Source organism: Phyllobates terribilis, unplaced genomic scaffold, assembly GCF_046119375.1.
Source record: "Phyllobates terribilis strain yellow unplaced genomic scaffold, ASM4611937v1 Scaffold_8__6_contigs__length_399053987, whole genome shotgun sequence".
Lineage (NCBI taxonomy): Eukaryota > Metazoa > Chordata > Amphibia > Anura > Dendrobatidae > Phyllobates > Phyllobates terribilis.
In genome coordinates this window covers 353,334,378-353,346,971 of record NW_027362768.1, presented here as the reverse complement: position 1 = coordinate 353,346,971, position 12,594 = coordinate 353,334,378, and the positions used below count along the sequence as shown (strand labels likewise).

At 48.3% G+C, this 12,594-nt stretch overlaps 1 protein-coding gene across 1 annotated transcript; it reads right to left on the bottom strand.

Moving 5' to 3' along the window:
* Positions 1-1,020: 1,020 nt before the first annotated feature.
* LOC141157762 (dynein axonemal heavy chain 12-like) lies at positions 1,021-12,014 on the bottom strand. Its single transcript, XM_073645292.1, has 6 exons — positions 11,867-12,014; positions 11,600-11,734; positions 9,260-9,453; positions 1,764-2,013; positions 1,269-1,454; positions 1,021-1,104 (listed from the first exon to the last, which is right to left on the bottom strand). The coding sequence occupies exons 1-6, from the start codon at positions 11,975-11,977 to the stop codon at positions 1,021-1,023; spliced, it is 960 nt and encodes a 319-aa protein (XP_073501393.1). The 5' UTR covers positions 11,978-12,014.
* Positions 12,015-12,594: the final 580 nt, after the last annotated feature.

Below are 12,594 nucleotides of genomic sequence, written 5' to 3'. Positions count from 1 at the left end.
CCTGGAGGCTCCTGCCCGTCACTTGCCGTGACCACCTGTCAGCCTACCTAGAGGCTCCTGCCTGTCACTTGCCGTGACCACCTGTCAGCCTACCCGGAGGCTCCTTCCCGTCACTTGCCGTGACCACCTGACAGCCTACCTAGAGGCTCCTGCCTGTCGCCTGCTGTCTCTGCCAGTTCATCTACCCGGACCTCTCGTCAGCCTGCCTGCTGTGCCCATCTGCAGTATCGGTCAGTCTCTGCCATCTGACCCGTGGGAGTTACCTGCTCTCTTACAAGGTCGTCCCCAGAGTAGCACCTGGTCCCTCTGCTCGGTCCCTCCCTGGTCACAGTGTCGTTAGCCGCCGAACGACCTAGGTCGGTCCGAGTTGATACTTAGTTACGCCCTTCTGGGTCCCTCCTTGCACCGCAGCACAGAGGTTCCACCACCCGGATCCGTAACAGATAGCCACTGTCGAAACCATCACACTCTTGAGATAGCCACTGGCAAAACTGTCACACTCTTGAGATAGCCACTGTCGAAACATCACACTCTTGAGATAGCCACAGGCAAAAAATCCACTGGTGAAACTGTTATACCCTTGAGATAGCCACTGGTGAAACTGTTATACCCTTAAGAAAGCCACTGGTGAAACTGTCAGACTCTTGAGATATCCACGGGCAAAACTGTCACACTCTTGAGATAGCCACTGGCGAAACTGTCACACTGTTGAGATAGCCACTGGAGAAACTGTCACAGTGGTGAGATAGCCACGGGCAAAACTGTAACACTCTTGAGATAGCCACTGGAGAAACTGTCACACTGTTGAGATAGCCACTGGAGAAACTGTCACACTCTTGAGATAGCCACTGGAGAAACTGTCACACTCTTGAGAAATCCACTGGTGAAACTGTCACACTCTTGAGATAGCCACTGGAGAAACTGTCACACTCTTGAGATAGCCACTGGCGAAACTGCCCTTTGGTAGACAGCTATTTCTCCCAATACACATTCACACCCTGCTCGGCTGAGCATGCATGCTTAATTAAACAGCGAGATGGGAAAAAGTCCCTGACAAACAGTTTGCAGCAATTTATTCCTTGTGGGAACTAAATGTTCAGCTTTCTAAAATGTAAAAAGCTCCAGCACTTTCCCCTGACAGCTATCGGCTTTCTTTTAACTCAATTCTCCTTTAGTTTTTTTTTGGTTTTCCATTGTTTGTTATTCATTTCAATAACAGGATAGTATTCTCGACCACCGATACACATTTATTAGCCAGAGATGCTTACCTTACTAGCTGCCGCACTAATCTGTTCACACTGGTGTAAGTACGGATCCAAGCTCAGCTCCAGAACCTTCCTCAGGCTGCTGCCAGAATTCGGAGTGAGCTCAGAGCCAACTATCTCAGACATCTGGAGCCAATGTCGGGTTCTGATTCCTGGGTTGCAAAGGATGCTCACCAGAGGGATATATTCCTGAAAAAGGAGTCAATCATAATCAGTGTCCCGGGATTACGGCTACAAAAATGAATCAAAGGGTTATTCCCATCTTCATAGATATTGTAAAAACCTGCACTTTGGCAATTTACTGCTTCTTGACATTTGCAGCCGTTCTTGAGATATTAACACTTTTCTTTTGTTTACAGATCGTTGCCTAGGAGACCGACCACCGCTGCTGTCTCGATAGTAACCACTGTGCTGAAGTTGGCTGGGATTGGGAGGTAACAGCGCGCTCCAGCAAACCTGGCCCAGATTACTGATATATCCATTATTTGATGCATCTACCTTAAAAGCCTTGATTTGCTCGGTGATGGCAGAACACATGAGAACTATGCGGCTTTCCTTCTTTTCCTCGTCCACCGAATCCTTATCTTCAGACAGTGTCCGGTGTTGAGCCGCCTTTTTCTTCTCCTCTTCTAACGTCTTCTGCTTCTGCTGAAATAGTTTCATCATCTTGTAGACCTCTCGGAAGAATTCGTCCACCTCGGCTTCCATGCTTTCTCCGTTCAGGTCAAGGAAAGCGCCGTCGATCCACCTGGAAGCGTGAGATTTTTCAAGACATATTTTGATAAATTTCATGTTTTTAGCTCATCTATTACTGTTTATTCTGCTTTTTTTCTCTTCTACATCTATGGCTATGGTTGTCCCATAAATAATGTTTAATCACCTATCCACAAGGTTGTTGATAAATGTCTGATCACTGGGAGTCTGACTGCTGCAGCCCCCAGCAGTTTTGAAAGCGGTGGTCCTAGATACAGCTTTGTGAATGAAGCATGTGTGCATCTATGGGAGTGATGGCTATGCATGCGCATGACTGCTCCCATGAATGTGTAGCACCCTGAGGATTCGGCTGCTACAGGGGTATTGCACCTCAACCCAGAGGTGTGATATTCCACTCCCGGGTAAGGATGGAGTGTGGATCTGAGCTCGGTAGGCTGCATGCACTACACACATCCCATTTCCGAGGAGCAGACCGACGGTACTCCCACTTAGAAATGTGCAGGTACGACCGAGTCTGTTCCTGGCTGGAGTGGGAGGGGGGTGGAACATCCCAAGTAGTGTAGGGGCAGATAGGGGGAGCAGCCTGGGTAAAGATAGGAGCTCATTGGGTGCTGGTCACCTGAGCTCACACATAGAGGGTGTATATAAGGTGGGCACCAACTAAGAACAGGGTCAGTTGCAGAGAGAAAGTCAGGAGCAGAGGAGAAGAGAGACCCAGAGTGAGAGAGGAGAAGAGAGAGAGACCCAGAGGGGGAAACAGCAGAAAAGGACTCCAAGATCCCAACTTAAATCCCCGGGTGAAGAGTCGGCATCAGGGTACCGGAACCCAAGCTGGTGGGGGTAAAAACACTCCCCAGCCAGAGACCGGAGACCGTGGGCAGCGTTTGCCACGGTCACCCACCACATCCACCACGAAGGCATACCACGAGGAGGGTCAGGGAACCCAAGGCCAAGGGTCTCCCAACAGAAGGCCCGAGGGAGCTGGACCTGGGTGGATCAATAGTGGGGACGGCCAGAGAAAGGACTGAAGTAGAGCTCAGGGTCACGCTCCGGACTTATTTGGGAGTTGGTTGGATCCAGAACCTGGTGGACGCAGCACGGCTCGGGAGGTCACTCGAAGCTGGAGTGACCAGAACATCAGCAGTGAGTAAACATCCTAAACTGCATAACCCGACTCTGTCTCTGATTGCCGTCTACACTGCATCACCACAACTCCCATCCTCTGCACCTGATCCCACTGAGGCTATACCCCTCCCGTTGGGGGTTATCCTATCAAGCTGCACCAACACCACCAGCCTCGGCGGACCCTGCTGCAGCGGCGGCCACAGTGACCGCAACACAACGGGTGGCGTAGTCGACAAATAAAGAACTTATAACATCTGTAGGACTGCCACATACAACTCAGTTTGACACCCTGGGCACGGACCGGGTCACAGCCACTCGGAAGACTACAACCCCCATCTGATCCGGCTCCGGATATTCCCCCTAAAAGAATATGGCCCAGGGGGCACGTCAAATGGAGCGCTGGCTATGCATGCGCACGATCACTCCATTCACACAGCAGACTTAGGAACCTCTGTCCTCAGGATTACTGGAGGACCCTGTGGTTAGAGCACCCCTACCGATCATACATTTATCTCCTATTTTGCAGAAGGGATTGTCCGGCCTTGGGGTACAAGTCTACAGTCTATGTAACTGCAGACTTGTAAATCCTCACATTGCACGCACTGCGAGGATTTTCCGGTGCCGGGAACGGGCTGTTATGTGACCATAAGTATGTGATTTGCATACTTCTGACCAGGGGTGGATTAAGAGTAGCAAGGGCCCCGGGCAGTTTAGAAGGCGCGGCCCCCCCCCCCCCACCTGATTTATCACGTGACATGTCACATGATCCCCTGTGATAGATCATGTGATAGTTCACAGGAAATTAATTTGGCACAATATTAATTGTGCTGCCTCATCTGAGAGCAGCACAATATTGGGGCAGATACCCTGATTCCAGCGATGTGTCACTTTTTCAGCTGCTTGTTGTCATTTTGAGAAAATCACCGTTTTATCTGCTGCAGATCTAGCAGCTCTCTGAATGCTGCGCTCTGTATAGCCCCGCCCACACCACTGATTGGCAGCTTTCTGCCCATGCTCAGTGTACACAGAAATCTACTGATCAGTGATGGGGGTGGGGTCCTACAGAACTTACTAGTCATCTAGTGATAATTACCTTCTGACAAATCAATGATTTTATCAAAACAACACTAAGCAGCCCAGTAAGTGACACATTACTGGAATCAGTGCCTCTAACCCAGGGGTCTCAAACTCGGCTGGGTATATGGGCCGCACATGAAAAAAATTTGAATTTGGGGGGCCGCATTCTTTGTTCAATGTGACATTTTTAGTGATACCATTTTTTTTGTATACACCTTTTGAACATTTTTGCCGTGTATATTTTTTTATGGCTTGGGTCGTTATGGATGTGGCGATAATAAACGTGCACTTTTTTGTGTTTACTTTAGTTTACATATAAAACAGCATTTTTAGTGCCCAATATTTTTTCATGCTTTATTTTATTTTTTATACAATTTTATTTCCCCCAATTGGCCACATACAGTAATATTGTCTTACAATTAGCATCATATAGTAATAATGGAAAACATCTTGTAGTAATGTTCCCCATCCAAGTCCCCATCTTGTACTAATGTGCCCCATCCAGGTCCCCATCCTGTGGCTATGTGCCCCATCCAGGTCCCCATCCTGTAGCAACGTTCCCCATCCTGGCGCCCATCTTGTACTAATGTGCCTCATCCAGGTCCCCATCTTGGGGCTATGTGCCCCATCCAGGTCCCCATCCTGTGGCTATGTGCCCCATCCAGGTCCCCATCTTTTGGCTCTGTGCCCCATCCAGGTCCCCATCTTTTGGCTCTGTGCCCTATCCAGGTCCCCATCTTGTGGCTATGTGCCCCATCCAGGTCCCCATCTTTTGGCTATGTGCCCCATCCAGGTCCCCATCTTTTGGCTCTGTGCCCCATCCAGGTCCCCATCTTTTGGCTCTGTGCCCCATCCAGGTCCCCATCTTTTGGCTATGTGCCCCATCCAGGTCCCCATCTTTTGGCTATGTGCCCCATCCAGGTCCCCATCTTTTGGCTATGTGCCCCATCCAGGTCCCCTCTTGTGGCTATGTGCCCCATCCAGGTCCCCTCTTGTGGCTATGTGCCCCATCCAGGTCCCCTCTTGTGGCTATGTGCCCCATCCAGGTCCCCTCTTGTGGCTATGTGCCCCATCCAGGTCCCCTCTTGTGGCTATGTGCCCCATCCAGGTCCCCTCTTGTGGCTATGTGCCCCATCCAGGTCCCCTCTTGTGGCTATGTGCCCCATCCAGGTCCCCTCTTGTGGCTATGTGCCCCCTGTGTTGTTCTTCACACACATAAAATAGAAAAAAAAAAAGATGATTCTCACCTGTCCTCCGTTCCCTCGGCGGCCTTCCTGCAGATGTGGCCCGCAGGCACCACAGAGTCCGACCCCTTGACGATCCCGACCTGGTCCAGGAGGAGCCGCCGACAGCAGCGCTGAATTGCCGCACAGAGACTGTTTCCCAGCACTGCATTTCCAATGTCAGCCGCCGGCCAATCAGAGGCCAGCAGCTGACATCTGCATATGGCAATGACGTCATACTCGCTGCGCCGACACGCAGATATCAGCTGCTGGCCTCTGATTGGCCGGCGGCTGACATTGGAAATGCAGTGCTGGGAAACAGTCTCTGTGTGGCAATTCAGCGCTGCTGTCGGCGGCTCCTCCTGGACCAGGTCGGGATCGTCAAGGGGTCTGTGCCCGCGGGCCGCGTGTTTGAGACCCCTGCTCTAACCCTACATTATGCTGCTCTCAGATTAGGTGGCAAAAACCTGATGACAGATTCCCTTTAAAGGAGCTGTAAAGACAAAAAAGTTTGTATTAAAAAAAATACAAGCCATTTGTGAAATTAACTTTTTTTCATTGTTAATTCACATTAGACTGTATCTTCAACACTTTTGTCAGCAGGTCTTATTACAGACTCTGAATAGGGCAGCTCTCTCCCTCTCCCTCAGCAGAAAGTCACAGCATGGTTAAAAAATGGGATCTTTTATGATTTTCTCATAATAAATAAAAAAGGACATGCAAGTCCTCCAAACTATTTTCCGTTTCTCTATAGGGGAGGTCCTAAATCTTTCTTGTTCTTTAGTTGATCTCATGTCAAAAAGGCAAAGCATTTACTATGAACTCGCCTAAAAAAATATACACTTGGAGAGTAATATCATCATCTGCATGTAAATATTCCTTGACTCTAAGGGCTCGCTCACACTGTCGTATAACACGGCCGAATGCTATGTGATGTTTTATCGGATAGGACTCGGCCCTATGTTATACTATGGGACAGTGCAGATCTGCTATTATTGGCATGAGAAAATAATCTCATTCGATATTCGGACCATGTGCACCCATACAAGTCTATGGGTGCACGTAAAACATTGGACTGCACTCGGATGTCATCCAAGTGCAGTCCGATGAACACTCACAGAGACTATGGAGAAGATGGAGAAATTAAGTTCTCCATCTTCTCCATATCTGTGCTGCGAGAGAATCGGATCACACTCAGTTGAAGCTCTGACAGAGTTTGAGCCGAGTGTCATTAGCATAATTGGCCCTATTCTCTTGCATGAGAGAATATATGGCTTAGTGAGTGGACCCTAAAACTGAATAGTAGTGACGGACAGGCACCTCACAAGCGGAATCCATGTAGCTCTCAGATGTCATGTAGGTAGGGCTTCATTCCATGGGGTAGGGCTTAATTTCAAGGTATATAAAAAAAATGGACTTCAAATAAAAATTAAATGAACACAAAAAGCACTAATTGAATTATTTTTTTCGTATTTATGTTTGCAGCCCCTTTAAAAACCCTTTGAGGACCAAGGCACATATATGTCCCATAGTTTTAAACTGGAAAAAAATTTGATTGAATAAAATTTAAGGTCCTCCAAGGTTTAAGTAGGTCATAAATTCATATGAATACTTGCTCATACAATTGCACATGCCAAAAGATGAAGAAGGACAGAATCAAAAATCTGACATTAAGTGGAGCACTTACAGGTATTCAAGGTGAAAGAGACCAGCAAAGGCATCGTCTCGAATGACAGTAAATGAGATAGAATTCAGCAAGCTGAAAATGAAGACAGTAGGTTAGAAGCGAACCAGACTTTATTGTGCTCAGAATTAGTCAAGCAGAATTTATTGACTGCTCTTGCCAAGCACTGAGACTCCCGCTGTGTATAGATGGTGCCGTGCGGCCTCCCGCTGTGTATAGATGGCGCCGTGCGGCCTCCCGCTGTGTATAGATGGCGCCGTATAGATGGCTACGTGCGGCCTCCTGCTGAGTATACGTGTATAGATGGCTATGTGCGGCCTCCTGCTGAGTATAGATGCCACACGGCGCTCCCCCCAGAGACAGCAGGAGGCCGCACAGCGCCATCTATACTCAGCGGGAACCCGCACATAGCCATCTATACACAGCAGGAGGCCGCACGGCGACATCTATACTCAGCGGGGGGCTGCACATAGCCATCTATACACAGCGGGGGGAGCACGTAGCCATCTATACACAGCGGGGGGCCACACGGCGCCATCTATACACAGCGGGGGACCGCACGTAGCCATCTATACACAGCGGGGGGCCGCACGTAGCCATCTATACACAGCGGGAGGCCGCACGGTGCCCCCCCCAGAGACATCAGGAGGCCGCACGGCGCCAACTATACTCAGCAGGAGGCCGCATACAGTCATACACACACACACAAACATATACAGACACGCATAAACACATTTGAAACACAAAAATACATACAAACAGACATCACACAATGACATCAGCCCACACACACACACACAGACAGACATCACACACACACCTGCCCACACACACACACCTGCCCACACACACACCTGCCCACACACACACACACACCTGCCCACACACACACACACACCTGCCCACACACACACACCTGCCCACACACACACACATACCTGTCCACACACACACACACACCTGCCCACACACACACACACACACTTGCCCACACACACACACACACACACCTGCCCACACACACACACACACACATACACACATATACACACACACACCTGCCCACACACACACACACACACACCTGCCCACACAGACACCTGCCCACAAACACACACACACCTGCCCACACACACACACCTGCCCACAAACACACACACATCTGCCCACACACACACACTCACCATCCCCCGGCTCCATTCCTCCTGCCTGCTCTCTCTCTTTTCCGGTGCAGCACTGCAGGCCGGGGCGCACGGCGTGAAGTCACAGCTAGGAGACACAGCCGCGCACAGGGCCGTGTCTCCTAGCAGTGACGCGGCCGGGCCAGCACAGGGAAGTTAACTGCTGCAGTGCTGGCCCGGCCGATGAAGAAGTAGCGGCGGCCGCTGCTGAGGGAGCGGTCCGGGGCCCCCCTCCCGCCACTGCTACTGCTATGTGCCGCGGCGGCCCGCACATATAATGAGGGCAATCCGGCATTAGACACCCCGCCTGGAGCCGCGGGCCCCCTGCAGGCTCGGGGCCCCGGGCGGTCGCCCGGATTGCCCTCATTATAATCCGCCTATGCTTCTGACCACATTCCGACTAGACGTGTCTGGCTCCACTCAATATGCTTGCATTGAGCAAGGCCGGATATGTCTAGTTGGGATGTGACCGTATGTATGCAAATCACATACTTGCTGTCACACGCCTGTGCTCCCGATGCTGGAGAATCCTTATAACGCGCACAGTACACATGCTGTGAGGATTCACATGTCTGCAGTCACATGGAGTGACTGCAGACTTGTGCCCCAAGGCCGGACAGCCCTTTAATAACACATAATCCCCTTGTAATATATGCAAGACTTTTGGCGCTTGGTTATTTCCAGGACTGAAGAACAGTGATGGGGACAGAACGATTGGTTATTAGATATACTTTGTCCCTATAACGTTACAAGGGGCAAAGTGCTGTAGATAAAGATGATTTTTGCTGCCATAAATGATTCGTTCCTGACGAATTAGTGTTTTGCTTGTTTATCGGGTGATCACTGGCACATTTACACGGGCTGATAATTGGGAATGATCATCAGCTTGTTTATATGCGCCATTTACTCTCCACTTCAGATCACATATGGTGTTAATAAATAACGGCATGCCAAGAGTTAACTCAGAATTCCCCAATGGGGTGCACATACTTTTTTTCAGTTTTTTGCCATTTGTTAATCAGTGCAAAAAGTTTCTGGTAAGGTTCGATGTTGACTTTTGAAGAATCCAGCTGAGGGTATGTTGTAAGGTCCCATTTATACAGTGCTTCTTCTTTGTTAAAATAAGCCACCGCCTCCTCTGCGTCTGCTATTCGCTTCTGTACAGTCCTCACATCTGTCACGTACTGAAACCAGGCACAATAAACACAGATAAGTAAAGAGTTAACCGGACTGCCTCCATTAAAGAAAATGAGTTAGACGCAACGCATTTCAGGCCTATTGGAACAACGAGTTTCAGGCCTATTGGACGCAATGCGTTTCAGGCCTATTGGACGCAACGCGTTTCAGGCCTATTGGACTCAAATAGTTTCAGGCCTATTGGACGCAATGCGTTTCAGGCCTATTGGACTCAAATAGTTTCAGGCCTATTGGACGCAACGTTTCAGGCCTATTGGACGCAATGTATTTCAGGCCTATTGGACGCAAATCGTTTCAGGCCTATTGGATGCAACGCGTTTCAGGCCTATTGGACGCAATACATTTCAGGCCTATTGGACGCAATGTATTTCAGGCCTATTGGACGCAACGATTTTCAGGCCTATTGGACGCAACGATTTTTAGGCCTATTGGACGCAACGCGTTTCAGGCCTATCGGACGCAAAGCATTTCAGGCCTATTGGACGCAACGCGTTTCAGGCCTATTGGAACAACGCGTTTCAGGCCTATTGGACTCAAATCGTTTCAGGCCTTTTGGACGCAACGCGTTTCAGGCCTATTGGACGCAATGAGTTTCAGGCCTATTGGACGCAAATTGTTTCAGGCCTATTGGATGCAACGCGTTTCAGACCTATTGGACGCAATGTATTTCAGGCCTATTGGACGCAAATCGTTTCAGGCCTATTGGATGCAACGCGTTTCAGACCTATTGGACGCAATACATTTCAGGCCTATTGGACGCAATGTATTTCAGGACTATTGGACGCAACGATTTTCAGGTCTATTGGACGCAACGATTTTTAGGCCTATTGGACGCAAAGCGTTTCAGGCCTATCGGACGCAATGCATTTCAGGCCTATTGGACGCAATGCGTTTCAGGCCTATTGGAACAACGCGTTTCAGGCCTATTGGACTCAAATAGTTTCAGGCCTATTGGACGCAAAGCGTTTCAGGCCTATCGGACGCAATGCATTTCAGGCCTATTGGACGCAACGCGTTTCAGGCCTATTGGACGCAAATTGTTTCAGGCCTATTGGATGCAACGCGTTTCAGACCTATTGGACGCAATGTATTTCAGGCCTATTGGACGCAAATCGTTTCAGGCCTATTGGATGCAACGCGTTTCAGACCTATTGGACGCAATACATTTCAGGCCTATTGGACGCAATGTATTTCAGGACTATTGGACGCAACGATTTTCAGGTCTATTGGACGCAACGATTTTTAGGCCTATTGGACGCAAAGCGTTTCAGGCCTATCGGACGCAATGCATTTCAGGCCTATTGGACGCAATGCGTTTCAGGCCTATTGGAACAACGCGTTTCAGGCCTATTGGACTCAAATAGTTTCAGGCCTATTGGACGCAATGCGTTTCAGGCCTATTGGACGCAACGCGTTTCAGGCCTAGTGGACGCTTTCATACGCCAGTGCTCAGGTGTGACGACTGCCACTGACCTGCCTTTGTTTGACTGCACTTCTGGTCAAGCACTAGGGACTGCCTCTATAAAGACTGTTCTGGATGATAATGGTGGTCAGTCGGGTTTATGTTTTTTTCATAGGTTTTTTTTGTATAGCAAAAATAATGCTGCAGTCAAGGGCGTAACTACAGTGCGTGCAGGGGTTGCAGTCGCATCTGGAGCTAAGGGGGGCCCAAAAGGTCTCTTTGACTCATATGAGAAGACCACTACTATTAAAGACCTGCAATAGTTGGGGGCCCTAATGGAGATTTTGCATTGAAGCTTCAGGTTACACTATTGGCTGTAGTCTCAATATTCTTGATTCTTGCCTTTAAAAAGGGATAGAACCCCCCCAAAAAAACAACATAAAAAAGGCCTAATGCAGCTCCAAACCGGAGTTAGGGAGCATTTTATAACTACTTCCCAGGAACGCTCGTTTAAGGATAATTGTGCAGTATAAATAGGCTGCCAATCACCGACGAATGGCCAAACACTTGTTCGTCGGGTGAAATGATCTTTTGTGTTGGACAAAAAAATTATCGTTCACGACAACCATGATGCGTTTTGGGTAAAAAGGATTTGTACAAATATGAACAGAGTCTTAAAGTAATGAAAATAAGAAGAGGGAAAACTATAACACAGCCTGTGACTATCATACCTGCTGCATCATATCCAGCTCAGAGCACTCTGCAAATTCTTCCATCCGACGCGAAAGTTTCTCCAGTTCCAGCATAAGCTTCTCTCTTTTCCCCAGCAGCTCGCCCTCTCCTTTACGCTTGGCGTTTTCAATCAGCTTTTAGAAAGGAACAGTTATCAAAAAACGCTCCCAGAGCACCCCCTGTTTAATTACCTGGACACTGCAGGGGGCTGCTGCTTCATTGGAGCTGGCACCCGAGACCCCATTTTCAGAAATTAGCCCACATACCTGGTCATTTTCATCAAACACTGGGTTGATATTTTTTGGCCACAGTAACACTGTTGAGTTCAGGATGATATCTTCAGGTACAAATAAATGAACGTCTAGAAGATAATTCATCCTCCGCTGACACTCCTAAAATTAAAAAAATGAAACTCACTCTGTATTAATGTATCTAGCATCTACAATCACAGGGGTTGCACCAATTATATTTTTTCCAAAAACTTAGGTTATAAAATGATACTGATGCTCCACAACTACAGTTCCCTCCATCGGTTTGTGTTCTTCCTGCTCTATGTGGACATGTGATTTCTGTAGCCAATCACTGGCTGTAGCAGGTTACCACCGTAGTCACTGATAGGCTGCAGCAATCACATGATCATGTTGGGGATCTCATCACTGAAACCTGGAGGGGGACTGGTAAGTATAGCTAGTATGACATGACCTATATATGGAAAAATACATATTAACCAGGACACAAGAAATAGCGGAATAATCCTATATATTATGTTTTACACGAATTATACCCAGGGACGTACGTACAGCATTGATGCAGTAATTGATGCAAAAGGAGCCACGACCAAGTATTGAGGCATTTACTGAACAGACATTTCAGATTTTAAAAACATTTTTCAAGCTGTTGTTATAAAGTATTCTAATTTACTGAGATAATGACTTTAGTGTTTTCATTGGCTGTAAGCCATAATCATCAACATTAACAGAAATAAACACGTGAA

What these genes read in the sequence shown, in the direction of transcription:
- LOC141157762 (XM_073645292.1), bottom strand. Translation starts at nt 11,977, where the DNA reads ATGAATTATCTTCTAGACGTTCATTTATTTGTACCTGAAGATATCATC. An exon ending in TGTTTGATGAAAATGACCAG is followed by an intron (nt 11,735 to 11,866) that starts GTATGTGGGCTA and finishes CCTTTCTAAAAG; the next exon opens with CTGATTGAAAACGCCAAGCG. An exon ending in AGCTGGATATGATGCAGCAG is followed by an intron (nt 9,454 to 11,599) that starts GTATGATAGTCA and finishes GCCTGGTTTCAG; the next exon opens with TACGTGACAGATGTGAGGAC.